Below are 26,362 nucleotides of genomic sequence, written 5' to 3' on the forward strand. Positions count from 1 at the left end.
ATCTCTGGACTCCATGCCTTTTAACTAGCTGTCCATCATGCCTAAGACACTCTCAGACCTCATCTCCACCTCTTGGCCCCCTTCAAGTCTCTCCTCAAGGCCCACCTTTGGAAGGAGACCTTTCCCAGTCTCTCTTTTCTCCATTGCCCACTCCCACCCCCACCCAAGCTAGCACCTTCCCTCTGAAGGTTACCTCCTATTTACACTGCTCACCTTGTGTGAGTGATGTTTCCGCCCCCATTAGAATGTGAGCTCCTTGGATTCAGGGACCTGTTTTCACCTTTCTTTGCATCCCCCACTGCTTAGCAGAATACCTGACACATGGGTTTTGAGATGATGGTTCAGGGAAGGCAAGACTCTACTAGAGTCTCAGGAAATTAACAGATTGCTTGGGCTGGCACAGTATGTTTTTCTTGCCAAATACTTTACCTCCTGGAAGCTACATACTCTTTCCATGCCCAGAGCCCTTCCTATTCTTCAAGTCCCTTGTGGCATAATAGAAAGAGCATTGGATCGTGACCCAAGGCACCTGGATTCAAGTTCGTGTCTGTAAGGGAATCACTTATCTTCATAGAGACCTACTTTCCTCATAAGAAAAATGAGAATAGTGGTATTTGTAATATCTACCTCATTGGGTTATTGTGAGGAAAATGTTTTGCAAACTGTCAAGTGACATAAAAGTATGATCTAGTCTCATTATAGAGGAGCAAGATGGTGCAGTGGATAGAGGGTCAGTCCTGGAGTCGGGAAGACTTTCCTGAATTCAAATCCAGCCTCAGATACTTATTAGCTGTGTGACCCTAGGCAAGTCACTTAACCCCGTTTGCCTCAGTTCTCTCATCTGTAAAATGAACTGGAGAAGATGGGGTTGTGAAGAGTTTGACATGACTGAAACACCTGGACAACAAGTCTCATAAGTCAAAGAAGGCTCCTGATACTGGTTAAAAAAAAAATAAATGTTTTCCCATTGGGGGCCAACTTGGCTAGAGTTAAAAAAACTGTAGGTTAGTAAAATGTGTCACCTTGGACATATTGCCTAGTTGCATTAGTAGAGGAAATTAACTCTTGCCCAATTGCTGTGCCCCTCATCCCCAACAAAAGGAAGGGAAGAATTAAATCTAGTCATTGAGCAACTATGGTCAGGGGATATAGGGAATAAAATGAAATATAAGGCTGTCTCTGACCTCCAGTCAGCATCTAGTTTGGGTTAAGATATATACACATGAAAAGATAACATAAGGCAAGAGTTTGACTATCTGATGAGTAGTAGAGATAAAAAGTACCATTGGAGTTCAAGGCTCGAATCACTGCAGGGGAGGGTAGTCAGGTTTCATAGGGAAGGTAGGATTTGAGCTGAGCCTTGAAGAAGGATCTGCATGGTGGGGCTTTCCAGGCAGTAGAGACAGCACGAGCTAGACCAAGACAGAAACACATCAAATATGTTTTGGGGATCTTAGAGTAGCTCAGTCTGGGCGGGTCAGAGAGGATGCTTGCAAGTAGTATCATAGTTACTCAACGAATTTTGGCAGCACTGAATTGAGAGAAGGATGTAAAGATAATTTAGTGGCTGATTGTTGTGAATTTTGAAAGTCAGACTAGGAAGTTTGAATTTTAGGTTACAGGCAATGGAAAGGTGTGTAAATGTTTAAGCAAGAGAATAACAAAAGAAAAAGAGTGTTTTCAGAAGATTAAACTTGGTGGTGGGGATGAAGCAAGATGGAGTGCAGCCCAAATGGATCTGCTGCATGTATAGTGTAGTACTTGAAGTCAGAAAAGTGGGTACAAGACTGGCCACTGGCAGTTTCTAAACCTGCAACTACAGACAAGCTGCTTCACCTCCCTGAACCTCAGCTTTCATTGTTCAGTCATTTCTGTCATGTCCAACTCTTCATGACCCCATTTTGAAGTTTTTTTATGTAAATTGTTCTTTATTTCTTTTTAAATAACATTTTTCCTCAATTATATGTAAAAACAATTTTTAAAATCCATTGGTTTTTTTTTTTAGTTCCAAATTTTATCCCTCTCTCCTCTCTCTGCTCTCTGAGATGGTAAGCAATCTGCTATAGGTTATACATGTGCAATTGGGTAAAATATTTCCATATTAGTCATTTTGTGCAAGAAAACTAGGAAGGAAGGATGGATGGAAGGAAGGAAGGAAGGAAGGAAGGAAGGAAGGAAGGAAGGAAGGAAGGAAGGAAGGAAGGAAAGAAGGAAAGAAGGAAGGAAGGAAGGAAGGAAGGAAGTTAGGAAGGAAGGAAATACTTCAGTCTATATTCAGACAATATCAGTTCTTTCTCTGGAGGCAGATAGCATGTTTTTATCATGAGTCCTTTGGGATTATTTTAGATCACTGGCATAGATGAAAATAGCTAAGTCATTCACAGTTCTTCATCATGTAATATTGCTGTTACTGTGTACAATGTTCTCCTGGTTTGGTTCACTTAGCTTTGCATTAGTTCATATAAATTTTCCCAATTTTTTCTGAAATCATCCTGCTTGTCATTTCTTGTAGCACAATAATATTCCATTACAACCACATACCACAACATGTTCAGCCATTTACCAATTGATGGGCATCCCTTCAATTTCTAATTCTTAGCCACCACAAAAAGAGCTGCTATAAATATATTTTTTACAAATAGGTTCTTATCCATTTTTTAAAATCTCTTTGGAATACAGACCTAGTAGTGGTATTGCTGTGGGTATGCACAGCTTCATTACCCTTTGTAGATAGTTATTTTGGGGTTTTCTTGGCAAAGATACTGGAGTGGTTTGCTATTTCTTTTTCCAGTTCATGAGGAAACTGAGGTAAATAGGATTAAGTGACTCATTCAAGGTCACACAGCTGTAAGTATCTGAGGCCAGATTTAAAGCAGGAAGATGAGTCTTTCTGATTCCAGGCCTGGCACTCTATTCACTGTGTCATCTAGCTGCCTTATATTAATTGCTTAATAAATTCCTGTTTCCTGTTCAATAATGGATTAAAATAATCATGAGGTAATAGAAAACTCAGACTTGGAGCTCAGGACAAAAATCACAGCTTTGACATGGGAAACCATCCATGTAAAAGGGAATATAGAAGCCATAGGAATGGATGATCAATCACCAAGGGAGACACTTTAGAATGTGGGTTCTAAATCTTTGGTGAGACATGGACACCTTTGTCAGTCTGGTGAAGCTTCTGGACCCTCTTTCAGAATGTTTTTAAATATTTAAAATAAAATATAGAGGATTTTTAAAGGAAACCAGTTATATTGAAATACAATTACCTCGGAGTGGCTACGTGGCCCAGTGAATAGAGCACCGGCCCTGGAGTTAGGAGGACCTGAGTTTAAATCTGACCTCAGACACAACACAAAAACTAGCTGTGTGACCTTGGGCAAGTCACTTAACCCCAATTGCCCTCCAAAAAGAAAAAACAAAAAAAAATACAATTACCTATATATGTGTATATATATACATATATAGGTTATATATTCATAATATATAACATATTTATATTATAATAAACTGTTAGGTATAATACATGCATATTGTATAAGCTCTTAACTGGGGGCCTGTGAACATATATTATATTGTGTATGCATTAATGTATGCATAACCTGGACTCAAATTTTTCTTTTGTCTTCCCCCAGTAAATGCAGGAGTTTCCCAAGGTTCAGTCCTCAGTCCTCTATTCCTCTCTCTAGAGTAGAGGTGCTTAACCAGGGGCCTGTGAACATATACAGTTAATCCTTGTTATTTGTGGATTCCATATTTGCGGACTCGCCTACTCACTAAAATTTATTTGTAACCCCAAAATCAATCATTGTAGCTCTTTCTCAACCATCCATAGACATGTGCAGGACGGTGAAAAAAATTGATCCGGTGCTTTCACAATAATTCACAAACAAGTGCAGAACGGCAAAAAATGAGTCACCTGATGTACACATTCCCAGCTAAAGTTGAACAAGGAGATACCCTGCTTTCTTGTTTCATCTCTCATGAATTGTATTTTCAAATTTTTATTTTATTTTTTCCAAATACATGTAAAAACCATTTATAATATTCATTTTTTTAAATTTGAGTTCCAAATTCTCTCCCTTCTTCCCTTCTCTCTCCCCACCTTAAGAAGTAACTTGATATGGTCTTCTCTCACACTGTAAACAAGTATCCTTTTTGCACATTTTTCACACTTTTGTGCTTTTTGTCAGTGACTTCCCTGTTTAAAATGCTCCCCAAGCATAGTGCCAAAATGTTGTCTAGTGTTTCTAAGCACAAGAAGGTTGTGCTGTGTCTTACTGAGAAAATAAGTGCTTTAGATAAGCTTAGTTTAGGCATGATTTATAATGCTGTTAACTGAGTTCACTGTTAATGAATCAATGTTATAGCACATTCGGGGAAAAAGGAAGATGAAATTTGCCTATCTATGTACATGAGGAAGCTCCAGGAAAGTGTTAAAGTGAATATTGTGACCAGAGGCTCCCAGGAACCTAACCATGAATTTCCCTTAAGAGTAAAGATTCAATATTTGTTTATTCAGTGTTTGTGGTGACTATAGAAAATAACTAAAGTGGATGACAAGAATCAGCTATACAGCTATATACATATATAATATATAACTATATCTTATATGTTTTATGTATGTGTTCATGGATCCCTAGTTAAGAATCTCTAGTATACATTTTATATGTATATACATATATTATATATATATATCTGTATAAAATCATGGACCTCTAGTTAAGAATTCTTACTCTAAAGCAACAGAAGGGGAGGGGGGAAACCATAAACATATACATATATGTAATACATAAATAATAATATCTGTGCATACCATAAATATGTATATATTTATGGAGCCCTGGTCAAGAAGCCCACTCTAAAGAGAAGAATGGAGGACTAAGGACTAAACACATATGTTTAATGGGAAAGCTAGCAGAGGAACATGCAAAAAACCCTAACTCTTTAGAAATAATTTCAGCCAAGAATGTGTGGCACACTTTCTGCTGGGAGGCTGAGGCTGGTGGATCACTTGAGCAAGGAAGTTTTAAGTTGTAGTGAGGCTAAACCACTTTGGCATCTTTACTAAATGTGGCACCAGGACAGTGAGCCCCTGGGAATTTGGGGCGGAGGAGGTACCTCCAGGTTGCCTAAGGAAAGGCAGAGCAACTCAAGTCAGAAACAAAGTAGGTCAAAGTAGTGGCATAGAGGAGAAAGAGAGGGAAGGGAAGACAGAGGAGAGAGAGAGGAAGAGAAAAACTGTTTCAAAGAAAACTCAACTAACTTGCAAATCACAGAGTTAACACCCATAGTTAATTCCATTGGCTCAAGGCTGCTGTATCTAGTTGGTAGGTAAGCAGGCTAACTTCCACTCAGTACAAAAAGGCATCAGATTTCAGGTCCATTCCATCAATAAGCGCTCTGTAGAATTCTCATGCCAGGATCTGAGTGACAATGACAGAGTAAGTCCTTGTTATGGGTGGCAGAAAGAGGTGTCAGGACTGCTTGTCTACGTGGAATTCAGTCCTGGCAGGTACTGAAAGGCAAGGAAAACAGGAGGCTGGCAAAAGCAGAAATCAGGAATCCAGGTTATGGAATTGGGGCACAAAGTGTGGGGAAATTAGAGTCAGGAACAAATAAGATTAATATCTTGGATCAAAGTGTCAGGGCAATAAGGATGGGCTACTAGCAACAAGAGAGCAGCCAGAACTGCAGCTCATTGTATTCTCCCTGGTCAGGACTTGAGAGGTCTCAGTGTGGATGGGCCTGAGCTTAAGGATGGAGATAAATAGATACACATGGCAGGATCAGGTTGTGAAGTAGGAGTGGGCAGCACAAAAGGTATAATAATAATAGTATTCAATATAAAAATTAAATAAGCATTTACTAATCACTTATTATCAGAGTCAGGAAGCCCTGAATTAAAATCTGGCCTCAGACACTTACTAGCTGTGTGACCCTGGGCAAGTCACTTAACTCTGTTTGCCTCAGTTTCCTCAACTGTAAAATGAGCTGGAGAAGGAAACAGCAAAACACTCCAGTGTCTTTGCCAATAAAACTCCAAATGGGGTCATGAGGAGTTGGTCACAACTGAAACAAGTGAATAACAACAAAATCACTTATGTAAAGGCACTGGTGGAGGAGGGATGGGTACTAAGGTAGAAATAAAAAAATAACTCCAGCCTCCAAGGAATATGACACAAACAAATAAACAGCTAAGTACATACAAGATAATTTGAGGAAGGTGAGAGTGTTCCACCCTTCAGCAAACTCCTCCCACCAAAGGCTCCATGTGATTACATTTGGCCTATTAAGGGGCAGGGAAATCTTCAAATACCCGTTACCATTACAGGCAGCTGTCAATAAACCACATGAGGTGAAGGGTTAACACACTGTTGATGCTCATTCAATGTCCCCTACTCTGTCTTCATCTTTGCCCTCAACTCACTCCCATGAAAGGCTCCTCCTAAGCTAATCCTACCAGTCCTAGTCACTGAAAACCTCAGAGGATGCAGAGATGAAAAGATCATCTAGGTCAATTCCCTTCACTTTGTAGTTGAGGAAACTGAGGCCCAGAAGTGAAGTGACCTGATGAAATTCAAGGGGCCATTAAGTAGAAGAACAGGGACATGAGCCAATTCTGTGATTCTAAAGCAATTCTATTTCTAGTCCATCATATGATCTCATTCCTAATGTGAGTAAAATTAGGCAGATATTACTTGAATAACTCTTTCCACATCATCAGTGTCAGTGTCTTTCAATGTCAATGCCTTATATTTATGACTTGGAGTTTTTCCCATCTCTCCAGTTGAACTGGGAGTCCCCCAAGAGGAAGAACTGTGTCTTTTCCAATAGAAGGGAAAGTAGATGAGGACAGAAACTCAATTCCCACCCACCCCCAGACTGTAAGCTTCCAGGATAGGAAAAGTTCTTTCCAATTAGATCTAATACCAACCTTTTCCCCTTCAAGACAGTCCTGCAAACTTAGCTAAATACAATAGGACACTCTTTTTTTTTTCTATCCTTCCACATACCATCATCATTCCTGTTCCTACTACAGGTTCCACTACTTCCAACTTCCACATTTTCTAATTAAAAATAAAAAAAAATCTATCTGGCCAGAATAAGAAAACCCAGGAGATCTTGACATGCCAAAGACATCTTCTCAAATTTGGTATCTCTTGAAGGCACAAACTTTACATTATTGTTCCTTCTAGCTTTTGTTAATGTAGGGCCAAAGGATTGTGCTAAATGAGTAATAAGCTAAGAAGGAATTATAAACTAGAGGGAAAGATGATAACCCTCCTTGGAAGAGATGGGTCAAGGGGGGCAAGGCTCAGGGAAGCCTTGATTAAGTAGGCAACATTTGAAATGAGTTCAGAAATATGGGTAGATTTGCTATAGATGGAAATGAATCTCTCAGAATCCTAGACCCCAAAACACTGAGTTCCATAAGACCCAGAAAGACCCCAGTTTGGCTCTATAAGTGGATCAAAAGCAACCAGCAGTTTGACTTCTGGAACACGGCTTGATGGATAGAGTGCAGTAGTGGGGTGTCAGGCCTTAGGAAGGGGAAGGAACAACAGAGGAATGGTGAGTTCAGCACTCCAGAAGGAGGTGAGTAGGGAGGGGACAGAGTTACTCAATCATCACTTGTATTAGGGCTACAGCTCAGTTCCAATTCAGCAGTCACGCCAACCAGCCCATCATCTCACCAGCTGTCACTACTAACATAAACAGATTCCTTTGGCATTGGCAATCAATGGCCACTGACATTTTTTGAATGTTCAGTTTAAAAAAAAAAAAAAAGACAGAACAGTCACGGTCTCCAGGTCCCAATTCCTCCTCCTGATGACTAGGGGTTCACTCTCCTAAGTAAAAGAAACTGGGGGATTTCCAAGATAACCTCTATATCAGCACTCCCTGAAACCACAAACACACAGCTGGAGGAAGCTCCTTCGGGACAAAATAAACTGAGATCAAAAGGGCAGCAAGACCGAGGATGTGGGACGGGGCAAAAAAGGTCTGAGAGTTCCAATCCCCCAGGGCAAAAAGCTAAACCATTGTTAGTCTGTGAGGGCAATTTCCCTTGGCAAGGGGACTTATTAATCATCACCAGAAGCAGCATTTAGCAATTTCACTTTAATTTGATTCAAAACACTTTATTTAAATTATCTCCTGAGTCCAATTAGGGAAAAAGAAAACTTTCAGTCGCAATTTAACCATGTAATCCTAAAGCGGGCATTATAGACTTCCTGCCCTCCAGCACTCGGATTTTTTTCTTTTTTTTTTTTTTCCGAGGTGGGGGGGGCAAGAGGAGAGAACTACTAAAAATGAAAGTCTCTCCTATAATTCCGAGTCAAAAGACACGGGGTAAAGCAGGTTATAAAACGGAATAAGTTGTCTGCTTCTTCCTTTGCTGCCCCAAATACCATTTGAACAAGTTCCTTTATACCTTATACGTTTTTCTCTGACTACACGATGCCCTGGAAGCACCTTCCTTAATTTCTGGCTGGTCTCAGGCTTCTCCGTCTATACCGCCTCCCGCTCTCCCTCGAGCCCCCCGGCTCTCTCAGCCTGGCGGTCTAACGCGAGTCCAGCAGGGTGACGATCCCTACAGCTGCAGGACAAAGCGAAGATACCCCAACTCTCCCCCCTCCCCCCGCTGGAATCAGCTCCGAAATGCGCCCTAATCCCTACAAATTCTCACAGTATGCTCCCTAATCTCTCCTAATCCCGAAAAGAGCCGCCCCAGTTTTGCCTTGCCCCGGCTCACTATTTGGCAAGTACAAAAACGGCAAAGCGAAGCAAAATGAGCCCGGCAGTAACCCGGGGAAACCTTACCCACCCGGCAGCCTCTCCCCTCGGCAGGTTCCATAGGAGACAGGGCTGACTCCACCAGCAGCTTTCCCACTCACCACTTAATTGCCGTGATTTCCTTTCCAAAGTCCATTCCCGGGAGTCCCGGAGTGAAAGGAGAGCAGAGCGAGCGAGCAAGCAGTATCACGGGCAGTAAAGGATAGACCCAGGTCACAGGAATTTAAAAGGCTTTTGTTCTGATGGGGCTCACAGATGTTGCAACTGGGCTGCTAACCATTGAGCCAACTTCGCCCGGTCCAGTCGATCTGTTGTTTTAACCCACCGAACTGGAGTGACCTTTGAAGCCCTCTGCTGCTACGGGCTGGCTGGATTTTCAATGGAGGCCCTGGGGGACCAGAAGTGGGAGCTCACAGGTTGCTACTTGTTTAGAGCTGCAGATTCCAAACTGTGTGTGTGGGAGCAGAGTTTGCCCTAGTGGGCTCTGCCCAAAAAAAAAAAAACAAACAAACCAAGAAGAAAAATGCAGAAATGAGAGTCCTTTAACTGTCCAAGAACATCCCTGAAGCCACATCTGGGCTGGGAACACTACCACAGCCACTAGCACCCGGGAACATCTGGACTGGGAACAGCATCCCCAGGTTACTAGGCACGCCTGCCTTACCCCCAGACAATTCTGCCCCCTGAAGCAGAAATGTTATAGGAAGGGACTCCTTCAAAAGTAGGGACAACATTTAGTACAGACATATTACATACTGTTTTCCTGTAGTCCCCTAAAGGAATCTGGGACCAGGGTAGAAGTAGGCTCCCTAGACTCTGCATGTACCATCCAAATGGCCCTAAATGGAGTAAGACCTTACAGAGCCAGCCCTGGCAGACACTTAAAAGTGGGTCCTTGGTCTTAGGGCTAAGACACCATACTGGGTTTGTTAGTTCTGAGCACCTAGAGAGGAGAGCTGACATTTATAGAGCTCATTAAGGCTTACAAATAAAGAGTTTATCTCTATGCAAATGATGCCCCAATCTCTAAATGCAGCCTTAGGCTTTCTCCTGAGCTCCTGTCAAACATCTTCCTCAGGAGATTTCCAATGACATGGTCTACAGTCACCTGAGAATAGACACGGCCAAACAGAGGTCATTATTTTTCTTCTGGAATCTGCTCTCCTTGTCTAACTGTCCTGTTCCCACCATCATGTTTGTCACTTGGCATTCTCCCTGGCTTCTCACTCTCCTCCTCACAGAGCCAATCAGCTTCCAACCTTTCTCTTTTCCACCTCCATAATCTATCTCTCTTACATCCATCCCCTACTCTCTACACACAGGGCAACTACCTAGTTTAGGCCCTCATTACTTCTCACTGTACTATTTGCAGTAACCTCCAGATTAGTGTCCCTACCTCTCCTGTCTCTCCTTTCTAATCCAGTCAGTTATAAATCAATAAGGATTTAGTAAGTGCTTACTATGGATGAGGAACTATGGTAAAAGACAAATAAAGGCAAAACAGTCCCTGCCCTTAAGGAGCTTTCATTCTAATGCAGGAGATATTATGGAGGGGCAGCTAAGTGTCATAGTAAATAGAGTACTGGGCCTGGAGTCAGAAAAACTCATCTTCCTGAGTTCAAATTTAGCCTTAGATACTTACTAGCTGTGTGACCCTAGGCAAGTCACTTAACCATATTTGCCTCAGTTTCCTCATCAGTAAAGTGAGCTAGAGAAAGAAATGGCAATGAACCACTTTGCCAAGAAAACCCCATATGGAGTTGTAAAGAGACAGGCGTGATTGAAATGACTGAACAACAAGATAATATGTAAGTAACTAGGTATGTACAAGATACATACAGAAGAAATGCACGGTGATTTCAGGGAAAAAGTACTTCAAGGCAGGGAGGAGACCATAGATGGAAAGGTCTCCTGTAAAGCTGGGGAATTGGGCTGTCTTTTTTTTTTTTTTTGGAGGGCCAGAAGGCAGGGCAATTAGGGTTAATGCTTGTCCAAGGTCACACAGCTAGTAAGTGTCAAGTGTCTGAGGCTGGATTTGAACTCAGGTCCTCCTGACTCCAGGGCCCGTGCTCTATTCACTGGGCCACCTAGCTGCCCTTGATCTGAGTCTTAAGGAAGATAGGAGGAGGGGGTGAGGTAGAATATTCTAGGTATGGGTTTAGACAGCCAGTGAAAGGCTATACAGATGCCAAAATTATTTTCCTAAAGTTCACACCTAAGGATGTCATTTCACTACTCAACAAATTCCAATATTCAAATAGAATTTATTTGGTTTACCTTTTAAAGCCCTTCACAAACTGACCCAAAACTAACTTTGTGAACTTCTGTAGCCTATATAAACTGTGAAATATACTCATCCTAATTCCTACTCTCACTGACAAGACAGATTCCTAGAGCAAGGCCAACTAACTCTTCCCATGAAGGTTCTAGGGGTACCCTTGAGGGCTCAGGGTTGAATTCCTCTAATGCCACTGGCTCAAGTCCTCACTGGTATGCTTCCCTCCAAGACTGTTAGTTGAGAATCATTTAGTCAGTACATATTTGTAATGGATTTTGTTTTCTCACTTTGTGGGGTAGGGGAGGAAAAGAAGATAAGAGAGAGAATTCGGAGCTGAAAAATAAAATAAGTTTGAATTTTTTTTTTAAAGAATCATTTTGTCAGTCTTAAGTCACTTTTTAGAAATGGGTATTTGCTAAGGTGCCACAATATGAAGAGTTGGTATAAGAAATCCACCTCTTCTCCCCAGGAGTAATGGTCTATGAAACTTTCCCTCAAGTAGAGAGTCCAGGGGAAACTGGGCTCAAGCTGAGGGCAAATGTGTGACAAAGGAACCCCCACAATCCTTGGTTACTGGAAGTCCTTCACTTAGGCATGATATGAGATCCTGGTAGAACTGTGCCTCACCCTGTCATTGGGTCCTGATGCTCCTACATTGCTGCCAGCTGAAAGAGGAATGCCATTTAGGGTACTGGTGGGAAGATGGGAATCCACCATCATCTTTAAAGTTGGAATTTTATTCTCTGGTCAAGGTAGAGGGTAGAGTTTGCCAAAGCCTTCTAACTCTCCCAGGTGAGTCCTCCTCTGGAAGTTCAGCAAGAACACCACATTCACCCCAAGTTTTGGAATTCTATCCCTTCTTGATCAAACTTGATAATTTATAGATAAGTTTCCTCAGCCTATATGAATATGATTCCTGTGCAAGTGTGAAGCCTGAGGTTTTTGATTGATTATGAGATAATCAGAGATATAAGGAGATTTACATTACTCCCCTTCTTGCACTTTATGGGACAAATTGACCTTCCTACTGTTCCTCACATATTCATTCCATCTCCTGTCTCCGTGACTTTGTACTGACTGCTTCATGCCTAGAAATGCAGTACTGTCTCATCTCTGTCATCATCTGTCTTATGGAATCTCTTATTTTCCTCTGAACCCTATTAAAGTGACACTTTCTACATAAAGCACTTCATAACCTTCCCTTCCCTAGGTGAAGTGCCTTCCACACAAAAAATTGGCATTTATTCTGTACATATTTATTTATGCACACGTTGTCTCCCTCGATAGAATGTAAGCTCCTTGAGGGCAGGGCCTGTTTTATTTTTATCTCTGTATCCCCAGTGCCAAGCATAGAATGTGACATAGCAAGCCTTTAATAAATGAATATAGATGAATCAATTTGATCATCTCAGAGAAAACCTTTATTATCTAGTGGAAAGAACAGTACATTTTTATCAGAAGATCTGGGTTCAAATCTCATTATTATTATCAAATCTCTATTATTATTGTCATTTTTTTTCAGGACAATCAGGGTTAATTGACTTGCCCAGGATTATACAGCTAGTAAGTGTCAAGTGTTTGAGGTCAGATTTGAACTCAGGTCCTCCTGATTCCAGGGCCAGAGCTCTAGGCACTGCACGACCTAGTTACCCCCCTGTCATTTATTATTAATGTGACCCTAACCAAGTATAGTAGCACCACAATGGCACACCCAGGATGGCTGCTAGCACAGGTTCTTAGGTCTGCTTTACTAGGAAAGACAGCTGTTTAAGGGGTCAATAATCTGAGAAATTAGCACAGATCCAGATCTATTCATGGGTGGGGAAGATCTTAAATCCCATTAACATTACTGCAAGTCATCTCTCAGTCTCAGTTTCACCACCCATAAAATGAAGGTCTTGGGTTAGATCAAAGGTGTCAAACCACTGAGTTGAACCGGATTGAAATGTAATTGGGAAATGTTAAAATAAAAAATAAATGAAAATACTAGAGAACATAGATAATGTTAATATGTGGTTTTACAAGTCAATACACAGCTGCAGGGTCATTATATATGGTTTAGTGCTGAGAAAGATGAACTCTAATGTACCTTCCAGCTCTAAAATCTGTATGATCTTCACAACAATATTATGAGACAGGTATTATAAATATTATTGTCATCCCCATATTCCAGGAAAGGAAACTGAGGCTCATGTAGGTTAGGCAATATACCTATGATTAGTAGGTAAATAAGTAAGCTTACTTACTAGCTTAAGGGCTAGATCTGGAGTCTATCCTGACTCAAAGTCCAATGTTCTTTCCATTATGCCATATTACTTCTATGGAGAAGGCAGAGAATAGCTACCCTGGCTGGTTTCCATTCTGATCTTTAACTTCTTTCTGGGGTACAGGAAAGAAATGGATAACTTTGGTCTCCATGGGAACCTCTCATGTTGGGTAGCCCCATTCCTGGACCATCTCAAGGACATCTCTCACTAGCTGGAATTACTAACCTAAGTTTTTATATTTCCAGGGGCTAAATGTTTCAATTGCAATTCCTGGTGTATCGGAGGGTCAACCTTGTGATCATAGGAACCCTCTCCTGGTCACCAGCTCTTGCTACCTACTCTGCCCCTTGTCATTCACAAACATATATATATATATATTCACTGGAGGGAGCTTGGTGGGTGGGTAGGAGAGAAAATGAAACAATAGCTTCCCCTACTCTACCCTTCCCCCTTTCCCCCATCTTCTCTATCAGGTAAAATAATCTACAAACTAGAAAGCCGAGAAAGGGGTTTAATGGTTAACTTGCTTGAAGTCACATGGGTAGCAAAAAGAGTCAGGATTTGAAACCAGGTCCTCTGACTTCCAACTCCAGGACTCTTTGTCACTGCCATTCTCTTACTGTTAGAGTAATGGTTAGACTGGATGTTCTGTAGACTATATTCAATTCCACATCTTAAGGAAGACACTGAAAAACTGGAGTCCGTCCAGAAGACAGTGACAATGGTAGTGAAGAGCCTGGAAAACCATTCTGTAGAAGGACTGAAGGAAAAACTGGGAATATTAAACCTAAAAAAGGCACATATATCTTCAAAAATTTGAAGCTTTTTTTTTTAATGGGAGAGGGAGCCAATTTTTGTACACCATGACTCTGTGTGTCAACTTACACCCATTCTCGTTCCCCATTATGTGTTAGCTTCCCACATTAGAACGTAAGCTTCTTGAGGGCAAGGACTGTCTTGATTGCTTATATTTGTGTCCTTAGTATTTAGTACAGTTTTGGGCACATAGAAAGCACTTAATAAATGCTATCTATCTACACAGCTAGGTGATTCAATGGACAGAGCACCAGGTTTGGAGTCAGAAAAACTAGAGTTCAAATCTGGCATCAGACACTTACTAGCTGTGTGACCCTGGGCAAGTCACTTAATCCTGTTTCCTCATATGTAAAATGGCAAACTACTTTAGTGTCTTTGTCAAGAAACCCCCAAATGGAGTCACAAAGAGTCAGACATGACTGAAACAAATGAACAACAAATCTCTCTCTGTCTCTTTCTCTCTCCCACTTTCTCTGTCATCTATTGTTGGTTTGAGAGCAGAATTAAGGCAAATTTGTACAAATGACAGTCAGTCAACAAGTATTTATTAAACATTGTGTGCCAGACATTGTGCTAAATGCTAACGTTACAAAGAAAGGCAAATGGTAGGTTTTGATTTCAAGGAGCTCACTCACAGTCTAATGGGAAAGCTATCATGGAAGCAACTATTTACAAAGAAGACAAATACAGGATAAATTGGAGATAAGGCACTAGCATTAAGGAGTATAGGAAAAGGCTTCTTATAGAAGGAGGGATTTTAGCTGAGACCTGAAAGCAGCCAGGAATCCATGATAAAGAAATGAGGGATAAGAGCATTCCAGAAATAGGGATGGTCAGTGAAAATGCAGTCAGGAGAAGGGAGTATCTTATTAGAAGAATAAGGAGGCCCGTGTCATTGTATTGCATAATGTGTGGAGAGGAGTAAGGGGAAAGAGGATTGAAAAGGTAGGAAGGAGCCAGAGTATGAGGAGCTTTGAAGGCCAAAGAGAGGATTTTATATGGGATCCTTGAGGTGACTAAAAACCAATGGAGTTTATTGACTGGGGGAAAGGGGATTGACATGACTAATGTTTTAAGACTAACACTCTGACACAGTGGCAGACCAGCTCAAAATAAGAAAAAAACTGTCGAATAACCAGAGTCAAGTGTACTTGGATGCCTAGTAGAGAAACCAGTTCCCCAAGGCATTCAAGGTAGAGAGGATAGTGGCCACTGGAAGGAATGCTATAGAGAGAATAGCTGTCTCAGGCGAATGATGGACAAACTGCCTACCTCTGGTCTTTTTAAACTTTAAGATTCCTTTCTATTGTAAAGAGGAGACAGGAAGGGCTTGGTAGGAGGAGGGTGACAGATTGGGCAGATGACAGAACAGATACATAGGTGACAAAAAAAGAAGGTAAATCATCTGAAAGAACCCAATTTTCCAGGTTGCATAGGCATGTTTAACTTTGAATATCAGAGGTTGCTTGATTTGGATAAGTCCCTTTTGGTATCTGTCTTTCTAGTCCTCCTGTCCAGTGGAATAGGCTCAGTCATTGCCCCCATTCCAGAGGTTTTGCCCTTGAGGTCTCCCATTGGAAAACCTGAGCACCAGAGCCCCTCAGGCCCCCTAATTCTCACACACAAAGGTGACAGGCTCCCTTTGGTCCCTCACCCCTGGGTCAGGAAGCCAGCCTCTCTTCCTTGCCCCAAGGCTTCCCAGGGCATTTTTCTTAGAAAACACATGAAAAGCAGAGGGCCCAGGGAGCAGCTGCCCACTGCCAAGCCAGCCAGCATCAGCACAGTCAGCTAAAACTCCTGCTGGGGAGTGGGGGGCAGGAGGAGGAGGAGTGGAAAGTTGATTCCAACTCTGGGAAAGAGTTATTTTTACATTTTCTTAAAAGGGAATCACTTTTAAAAAATCAAATCAAATTAAAAGGTCTAACCACACACACAGTGTGAATCTGAGCAGCCTGGTATTTTGGAGTTACTCCTTTCCTGTTAGGATTCTTGTTTAATTCCAGATTTAATGAGAACAGGATGATTGCAGGCCCTCTGCTGCAACACGAACAAAGCAAAGCTAAGAGAGAGACGAGAACTAGAAACCCCTCTCAGCTTCCCTGAGAACCTTTGTTCCAAAATGAATGAGCTATCTAGGAAAGGACCAAGCTCCCCATCTCTGGAGGCTTCAAGGAGAGTCTGGGATGCTGGCTGTTTCTTTTCTGGTATGGCTTGGACAAAATGGCCTCTAAAATCCCATCCAACTCTGAGACCCTGTGGTTCTGGGACTCTTTTTATTTCTTCACAATGACTGGACCAAACTTCACTGCTAAATCCATTCTTTTATTATCTAGCCTGTAAAAAGTTAAGGTCAAGGGAGACTTCATTATAGGATCATAGATTTAGAGTTATAAGGGGCCTCAGACATCATCAAATCCAACCTGTTACTGATGAGGAAACTGAGGCCCAGAGAGGTTAAGTGATTTTGTCACATCGGTAGTGTCAGAGGTAGGATATGAACTCAGGTCCCTTGACTCCAAAGTCAATGGGTTTTCTGCTGTACCATGCTTATCTTATCTCATATCATCTGGTTTCTCAGTGCCATCCTGTTCACTGGTCATGGGTTCCCCTATAATATCACTGGCAAGTGGTCAGTAGACCAAGATGGCTTTATCATCTCCTTTGAGTCTATGACTATCATTTTTCTTTTTTTTTTTAATTAAAAAAATTTTGTTGTTGTTGTTGTTGCCTTTTTGGAGGGGGGAAGACAGGGCAATTGGGGTTAAGTGACTTGCCCAAGATCACATAGCTAGTAAGTGTTAAATGTCTGAGGTCGGATTTGAACTCAGGTCCTCCTGATTCCAGGGCTAGTACTCTATGCACTGCATCACCTAGCCTCTCCTATCAGTCATTTTTCTAGATGGGTTCAATATTGTTTCCATTTTTTTAGGTTATAAGTAAATGACCATCACTAGGGGAAGGAAAGGGCTCACTTAGGTACTATGTCTCTCAAGGAAATAAGACCCAAGTAATAAGAAAGACTAAAGCAGTTGCTCCTCATTGGAGCGATTACCTTACCATTCCCACAAACTCAAAGGTAGCTTGAATACAGCTACTGGAGGTTTAATGAGAGCAAAAAACCGGTAAGCAGAAAGGGGGGAATAGCCATAGCTCAAACAGGGCTGATAAAACCAAATCAAAAAATGTATACCTGGGTCTGACCTCTCATCAATATACCATGAGTAATATACTATTCATTTGGAGCTAGTGACTTGGAAAGGAGGTCAGCTTGACCACTCAACTCCTCCAAGTCCCAAGATGCCAAGTCCTTAATTAGAAGACACCTACCCAGAGTATGAATGAGATCAGAGACGGCTTTTCTAGGATATTAGTAACATGAGGTAGCAGAGAAAAAAGATCAGTCAATAAATCTGATCCCTGCACCATAGGACAAAATGGGGAAACAGAAGGATGTTGAACAGGGAGATGTTCCATAGCCTACAGAGGAGTCATACAAGGTCAGACCAAGACACTATTTCTGCAGTCAGCTATAGAGAGAAGAGGGGATGATGTGGGAGCCCAGGAAACTCCCTTGGAAATACTGATCCCACAACCCTGGGCCAGGAGGGAACAATTCCACTGGCCTTCCTTTTCTTGGGTGGGATGTTAGTAAAGTGCCTCTGTTACTGCATCAAGACCCAACCAATCTGGGGAATGGACTTTAACAAAATTCCATCTTCCATGAAGACCAGCTCCTTGTCCATCCTTCTAACTATTCCCCTCCAAGGCTACCTTCAATCTACTTTGTATTTTCTGGTGGGGTGTAGGGGGTGTTCAGGGAGGACTAGCACCTCTGGTGTGAGGGAATGTTGAGCCCTTTCAGGGCTGCTCCTCCACCTTTGGTGTCTACCTGATCCTCAACTCTTTCTCACCTGTGGCTCCCAGAAGGCGTAGAATGCACAGTGGCCACATCCTGGGTAGATGGACTGAACTAGGTTAAAGGTAACTGACAGGCCTCAAACCCATTGGTGAGTTAAAGGGTTGCCTCCCTCAAGCATGTAAAGACTTTCCCTAGCCAAATGAATGGATAAGAACAATTTGCTCCAGTGGCCACGAAGGCATCTGGAGTAGGCTCTATGGAGTGCTTAGACCTTGGTCAGACATCATAGACACTAAGACCATCCAGTGCATTAGGCCATGACCAATCATCTTGACTTTTGTCTTCCCACTGGACTTTGATGACTCTGGAAGAGAGAGTGAGGCGGATGACTTTGTTCGACTCTGCCTCACTTAAATTCAGTTCAAGCAGGAGTGAAGACATTATCCCTACAATGTCATCAATCCTCTTTGAAATTAAGGACAAACATTTTTCTAGTATAGTACATCCCTCCCTAGGCTACCTTTTGACATCTTCACAGGACTTTCTCTACCACCTGAAATCTCTTCATCCTAGAAGCTCATTCCACCTCTGGAATACTTCTCAAATGGGCAAGTACCCTCTCCCCTTGTGACCTTCCTTTCTGATTGGGTGGTTCCTGCAAGAACTTCCAAATTAAGTGGAAACCCAGGCCATATCTCTCTTCTACCATCTCCAGGCTTCACAGCTGACTCTTCTCCATAGGATTTCCTGTGCCTTTTTATGTTTTGTCTTCCTCCATTAGAATTAGAATCCTTGAGGACAAGGATTATCTTTCTGTTTCTGTTGTAATCCCATTGCTTAGCTTAATGCCAAGTATATAGGAAGCACTTAATCTTGTTTAGAACCAAGGACACAAAGTCTTCTACTTCTACTCTCTTCCAGAGTCATTGAAGTCCATTGGCAAAACAAAAGTCAAGATGACTAGTGATGGCCCAATGCAGTGGATGACCTGGTGTCTTCTATATCTGACCAAGCTCTCAGTCCTGCACAGCATCTGCTTCAGCAATCTTCATGGATATTGGAACAAATTGTTCTCATCCACTTATTCCACTGGGAGAAGTCTTCATGTACTTGGGGTAGACACCTGTCTAACTCACTGATGGGTTAGTCCATCTGCTGAGACCGTAGAGAGGGTATGGCCACTGCCAATGCTACAGCTTCTTGGGGCCACAGGTGAGATGGGTGTGTGAGTGTGTGTGTGTGTGTGTGTGTGTGTGAGAGAGAGAGAGAGAGGGAGAGAGAGAGAGAGAGAAAGAGAGAGAGAGAGAGAGAGAGAGGGAGGGGGGAGAGGGAGAGATATGAACCCATTCAGCAGTCTGATAAAGCCTATAGAAAACTCAGAAAAATATTTTTAAATGCACAAAATAAAATCTATGGGATTACAAACTAATGATATTGAAATACAATAATCAGAATATCAAAAAGCCCATGGACCCAACATTAAGAACATTCACATGTCCTGAATTACACATATTGTCTCTCTCATTAGAATATAAGTTTTTTGAGGACAGGATCTGTTTTTGCTGTTGTCTTAGGAATATTGTGAGCTGAATGTTTGATCCCTCTGCCTAGAGCACCAAATTAATTGTCACACAGTCAGCCTGTGTCAAAGGCAAGACTGGAACCCAGCTCTCCCAGACTTCAAAACTAGTTCTCTATACCCTAAGCCACAGTATCTAGAGGTATGAGCATCGGTGGGGTGGGAAGTGGGCAAATAATTCCTAAATAAAGTAGTTCAGGTCTGGAAACATCATTTCCTATAGGAACCTGGGCTCCAGGTTGAGAGTGGAACAATGGATGCATGGAAGCAGTCCCTTTCACAGTCCCCACCAAGATCATCACCTCTTCCCCTACCTTCCTGCTCCCTTTCCCTCAAGCAAAAAACCTAGGAAACAGAAATGTTGTTTTTTCATTTTTTCTTCTATCTATTGCCCAGAAAAATAGATACTGGGGTTAGTGGGAGGGGAAGTGAGGCGAGAAATGGTAGTAAATACAGCTGATTTCATTCAGTCCTCAAGGTTTAGTTTGCAACCTTGGCTGCTGAGAAAGATGACTGATTCTTATTGATTCAAGTCTTTCCAAAATTCTAGCTATAAAGTCCCAGAGGAGGAGACCATTACTTCATCCATTCAACAGAATAATATTTAGTGAGAATCTACAGGTCTAGCTTTGTGTTAATTGCTATAAAAGGGAAAAGAAATACAAGGATCCAGTCCTGCCCTCAAGGAATTGGTAGTTTTGTTAGGAAATATATGAAATTGAAAGTTCCTGGTTTTTGTTTTGTCTTTTTTATCCCCAAATACTGTGCCTCAAACATAAGGCACTTGAAAGATGTTTGGTGATTTATTATTTTTTCTTTTAAAAATTTTGTTATAAGAGAGGGCTCACTAGGCAGGAAAGGAAAGCAGGAGCATAGTCAGAATGTGATATAAACAAAAATAAAATTATAGGATATTATATAATGGCAGTTAGTGGCACAGTGGATATAGTGCCAGGTCTGGAGTCAAGGACACTCTGCTTCCTAAGTTCAAATCTGGCCTCAGATACTTACTGTGACCCTGTGCAAATCCCTTAACCTGTCTGCCTCAGTTTCCTCATCTGTAAAATGAATTGGAGAAGGAAGTGGTAAACTACTCCAGTATCTTTACCAAGAAAACCCCAAGTGGGGTCAAAAAACATTGAACACGACTGAAAAACAACTGAACAACAACAATGAATGATGTAATATAACAATACATGATGATATGATATATCAAAAATTATTTTAAAAATCAAGATATTGTAGCATGTATGATTTTATGTTTGAAACATAATCTACCTATGAAAAAATTCAATTGTTCTACCTGTAATAGCAAAAAAAGTAAACAATGTATATGTTTAATAATTGAAGAAGAGATAAATAAATTAAGGCACAGTAATGGAATGGAATATTATGGTGAAATTATAAAAGAATTAAATATGGGGGTGGCTAGGTGACACAGTGAATAGAGCACCAGTCCTGGAGTCAGGAGGACCTGAGTTCAAATCCAGCCTCAGATACTTAACATAAAACTAGCCATGTGACCTTGGGTAAGTCACTTAACTCCAACTGCCCTGCCTTCCCCCCTCCAAAAAGCAAAAAAAGAGAAAGAAATATGAAGCAGGCTGGAAAAGTTCAGAAAGACATATGCCAAAATGAAGGTTCTAATATTGTAGCATCTCTGAAAAAGGGAAATCATTGTGGCCTAGAGAATTGGAGAAGGTTTTACAGAGAATGAAGAGTTCAAGAGCCAGGAAAAGCCAATACCAGTTGCTAAATGTTAAGGGATATGAAGCGGCAGTTTTCAAAGGAAGAAATCCAAGCTTTCAACAGTTATATGAAAAAATACTCCAAACCACCAATAATTAGAGAAATTAAAACTAAAGAAAGTCTAAGGTTCTACCTGATATCCATCAAATGGGCAAAATAACAAATGTTGGAAGATTTGCGGGAAAACGGGTATGTTATTGTACCTGAAACTATGAATTGCTACAGCCACTTTGAAAAACAATTTGGAAATATGTCCCAAAAGTCACTCACCTGTGTGAACTCTTTGAGTCAGTGATATCTACCTCTACAAGTTATATGAGATCAAAGAAAGGGGGAGAGGACCCACATGTACCAAAATATTTATAACAATTCTTTTTGTAATGGCAAAGAACCAGAAGCTATAAGGAATGCCAATCAGTTGGGGAAATGACTGAAATAATTATGGTACATGAATGTAAAGAAACATTCATGCACCATAAAAAATGATAAAAGGGATGATTTCAGATAAACCTGAGAAAACATATTAACTGATGCAGGATAAAATGGACAGAATCAAGAGAATATTTAATTTTTTCTTTTTTATCTTTTACTTTCAGGTTTATATTCATCCTTCTCCTGCCTGCCCCCCTTCCTCTTGAAAAAGCAAGAAAAACAAAACTCATTGCAACATGCACAGTGAAGCAAAACAAATGCTCACATTGATCATATCCCTCACTCAACCCTCCACAAAACTATACTTTAATCTGCACTCTGAGTCTATCATCTCTCCATCTAGAGATGCATACCTCATCATACTTTTGGAAGGTGGCTGATTGTTATGTTGATCAGAGTTCCTAAGCCTTTCAAAGATGTTTGTTTTTCCAATATTGTTGTTATTGTATGAATTAGTCTCCTGGTTCTACTCACTTCGCTTTGTATCAGTTCATATAGATCTTTCCAGTTTTCTATGAAACCTTCCCCTTCATCTATTCTTTTAGCACAATAATATTCTATCACATAACATATACTGTACCATAATTTGTTCATCCATTTGCCAATTGGTGGACACCTTTTCAGTTTTCAATTCTTTGCCATTGTAAAAAAAAAATACTGCTATAAATAATTCTGTACACATGGGACCTTCTCCTTGTTCTTTGATCTCTTTAGGGTACAGACCAGACCTATAATGGTATTGCTAGTTCAGAGGGTATACACAATTTAATAGCTTTTGGGGATTTGTCAGGAAAACTATGCAACAACCAGAATATTATAAAGATAAACAACTGTGAAAAACTTAGGAACTTTGATAAGTTCAGAGACGAACCACAATTCCAGATGACCAAAGATGAAGCATGTTGCCAACCTCCTAACAGTCAGGTGATGGAATCAGGATGCAGAATGAGATACATTTTTGGACATGGTCAATGTGGAAATTGATTCTTCTTTTTTCCATGTGTGTGTATGTGGGGAAACAGAATTTAAAAAGGAAGGGGGTAAGGCTTGTGTGAAATGCCCATGGACTCATATACTAAGCCCCTGTATGTAACAAGTTTGGAAAATTACTGAATTCTTCCTGAACTCGTACGTGTTTAGCCAAGAGCCCCTCTCTTGTGAGAAACAGACCTGGCCATACTTCCTGATAAGATGTCAGAATGATCCTGAACATCTGGGTCTCACAATAAATCAGGGCAAGGACTGTACAACTGTCCAGACCAAGGCCTGGCTACAACGGATGTGCTTATCTACCATTGTCAGACTAACTTTGCTTCCCACAAGACTAACTTTATTTCCCACACCTATTTTTGAGGGTTTTTTACTTTAAATATTCCCCCTTTCCTGATGGTCGGGGCAGCTCTCCTAAGGTTTCCTTGGGAGACTGTCGCTGGCCAGCTCAATAAAATGATGCTCAGAACTATTGGCTTGGCTTGGGTCATTTCTCTTGATCAGTCCATTTCATGTTCATTATGAAAAACAATCAAATAAAATTTTCTAAGGTTGCTAAGTAGCAGAGCTGAAATTTAGTTTCTAAATGAAGCATCCTTTTGTATTCTCATGGTGCTGCTTCCTTACCCCAATCCCATTGGTATTAAGTGGCAGATATCCTGATTCCCAGGTCAGGGCATTTGCATTCCACCACACCACCTCAGTACCAGTACTTATTGCAAAAGTCTGGGGATGACTCAGGTGAAGTTGGGGAGTCTCTTGAAAGCCTTTGCAAGGCTAGAACTGCTATGCATCCCCTTATCAATGAAGATTTCCTGTTTCTAAGAGAAATCACCCTACTCATACTGGGACCAGGAGAATAGGGGCTTACCTTCTTCTGGCTTTTTCTCATGTAGTCAGGCACTTTACTTCAGGCTGCTATCCTACAAAGCATACTCCCTATAGCTTCAAGCCTCAAGTGCCGCACATTAGGGCACAAGGAAGAAGATACTTTGATTAAAAAAAAAAAACTACATTGCTACCTCTGCTTAATACCAGCATCAATGTGTTCTCAAAGTCAATGTCCTTTCGATTCTTCTTGGCGGTAGCCTAAGCCTTTCCCCATAGGAGTGCTTCTGGCTCTGAAGGAAAACAATTCGTTATTATTTGCTGGTTCTTATCTGAGGACCTGGGAGGCACCTCAAGCCAAGGTTTATTTGCCCAGAAACAAAGATCAGGTTCAGACTTGGCTCAGTCTTCTTTACTGGGCTACCATGGGGTGATGTGTATCAAGGTCATTTTGGATACACTTCCTCTCAGTCATACACAGGAATCTACAACAAGCACTTGTGTTTAACTGATCCATCCCCTGATCTCTAACCAGGTCAGGCCATGTAAACAATCCTTGCCCTCAAGCCCTGCAATCCGATGGGTTCCTAAACCTGCTCCTCCAGCTGGGAATTCTCTCCTTTCTAGGCCTGGGGGGGGGGGGGAGGGGGAGGGGCAGGGACTGTTTCACTTTTGTTTTTGTATCCCCAGTGGTTTAGCAAGACCTCTGGCATATAATAGGTGCCTAACACATGCTTATTGGTAGATGGGCCAAGGGCCCTTAAACTTTTGTGTATCATGGAACTCCTCTTAAAGTCAGCATTTTTCACTAATAATATAATCAATAAAATAAATATATACAATATATTAATATAAATATATTAAAACAATAAAGGGAGCATTACAAAGGAAAATGATTCTATAAAAATAGTTATCAAAATATCAAAACAAGTTAATGGCCCCAAGTTAAGAACCTCTGCTCTGGGTGTTGAGGGTCCTTGTAACCTCCTACTTGCCCAACTCTGCCTCACTTGCATCCAATTCACTCTCAAGTCAAGACATCATTTTCATGATGTCATTAGTCCACTTCAAGAATGGGACAAACAATAACAACAGCCACCTGCCACGAGGGATGGCAGCAACTCTTGGCATCCCATTTCTTTCACTTAACATGGAATAACAAGTCATATTTCTAAAATATTGTAGCAGCAAGCACCCCAGCATCCCCAGGGTGGCCGTCAACACAGGTTCTTAGATCTGCTTTTCTAAAGGAAAGCAACTGAAAAAAGGTTAACAATCTTACTTTAATCAATCAAACATATATCATTTACTTAGTTTAGGGGGAAAAGTCAGCACCTTGAACTACAGAGAATACATACAGAAGTTACAAGAGAAAATAACACAATTCAGCAGACAGGGCTTCCAGCTGTCTGACCATTACATCCATATCTAGTTAGTCACCAGAGAGAGAAGCACCAACATCTGGGTTTGCAAAGCCATGGGGCTCAATGACTGCCCAGAATCTCATCTGGCCAAATCACACAACTCTTCCCAAAGTGGTACAAGCAGCCGATTAGGGGGCAGAGTATGTTTCAAATCAGGAAAGGTCCTCAAGTTCAATTTAGGCTTATTAAGGGGCAGGGAAGATCTTCAAATTTCTATTACCATTACAAATACTTTAAGACTTTATAAAATGATTCCATCAGGATAATCCTGTGATGTGGGATAATACAACTACTGTTATCTTCTACAGATGAGGAAACTGAGACTCAGAAAGCATGTGTGATCTAGTACTAGGACTCAAACACCTCTTTCCAATATATTATGGTAAGAGAATCTTTCTGTATTGACATTATGACCACTATTTCCTTAAGCTAGCTAGTTGTATCACTGGCTAGAGCCTGCAGCTCAGGTAATTAACTGATTATGGTATGAGAACTTCTAGTTCAGCTTTATTACCCCAATTTAGTATTTACTTAAGTTGAGACATCAGCTAGCTAGTTGGCTAAATCAAGCTAAAATATCAATTAAAACCCTGCTGCTATCTGGCTACTTTTTGCTCTACCTGTTTGCAAGATTACAGTTTAAGATATCAGCTCTAGTTCTGGTGTTTACTGATCAGTGTGTTGATCTTCCTCTATTGGTTCTATGACATTTAAATCTTTAAATTCCCTTTTTGTCCTCTGTAAAAATTCTAATTGTACCCATTCTGCTTTGTTCAATATGTAAAGTTTTTGAAAATGACACATTAGTTTTTGTATACCATTAGCCTATGTTGAGTGTATAATAAACTGTTATTAAAATGTTTCTATGTATTTAAAAATATGGTTGGCAGCAGTACCAATCCATCCTTGTATATTTTAATATCAATATCGTATTGCCTTTGCACAACAAAACCAACTTAGATTAATAAAAGGAAAGAGAATACAAATTCAGAAATAAAACATAAAGTTAAAGGTAATCCAGATGTCTTCAGAAGAATTTTACCCAACCCAGGATGAATGGTATTGAGACAGACAGAGAGGGAGAGAGAGAGAGAGAGAGAGAGAGAGAGAGAGAGAGAGAATTTATTAAGAGCTTGCTGTGAACCAGGCACTATGCTAAGGTGCTGAGAATACAATTAAAGCAAAAAGAAGACAGTATATGCCCTTGAGAAGTTTGGATTCTCATGGGGGAAGAGAACATATAAAAGGGAGCTGAGAAGGTGTTGGTGGAGAAGGTTTTCAAGCTGATAGATTCATCTATCTATCTATCTATCTATCTATCTATCTATCTATCTATCTATC

The 26,362-nt window shown here is 41.0% G+C and overlaps 1 protein-coding gene and 1 long non-coding RNA gene across 7 annotated transcripts in view; one reads left to right on the plus strand and one right to left on the minus strand.

The window, feature by feature from the left end:
• The window catches only part of LOC138143716 (uncharacterized), a 35,827-nt gene extending 13,364 nt beyond the window's left edge, over positions 1–22,463 (plus strand). For both annotated transcript variants that reach the window (XR_011163784.1, XR_011163783.1), the window contains exons 2-3: positions 18,941–19,231; positions 21,944–22,463. This is a non-coding gene — a long non-coding RNA (uncharacterized lncRNA). The remainder of the gene's footprint in view (positions 1–18,940; positions 19,232–21,943) is intronic.
• Positions 1–26,362, minus strand: part of MYLK (myosin light chain kinase) — a 449,378-nt gene that overhangs the window by 308,724 nt on the left and 114,292 nt on the right. Inside the window, exon 1 of one of the 5 annotated variants that reach the window (XM_069064948.1) lies at positions 8,827–9,432. The exons of 1 other annotated variant lie outside the window; for it this stretch is intronic. In XM_069064948.1, coding sequence (XP_068921049.1) covers positions 8,827–8,860 — 34 coding nt within the window. In that variant the 5' untranslated portion in view covers positions 8,861–9,432. Of the gene's footprint in view, positions 1–8,826; positions 9,433–26,362 lie in introns of those variants that run through there. 3 more of the 5 variants (XM_069064951.1, XM_069064947.1, XM_069064949.1) reach the window with 3 other exon arrangements.

Source organism: Petaurus breviceps, unplaced genomic scaffold (genome assembly GCF_028583685.1).
Source record: "Petaurus breviceps papuanus isolate PSGF00001 unplaced genomic scaffold, PetGlider_PUasm1.0 90654, whole genome shotgun sequence".
In the NCBI taxonomy this organism is placed as follows: domain Eukaryota; kingdom Metazoa; phylum Chordata; class Mammalia; order Diprotodontia; family Petauridae; genus Petaurus; species Petaurus breviceps.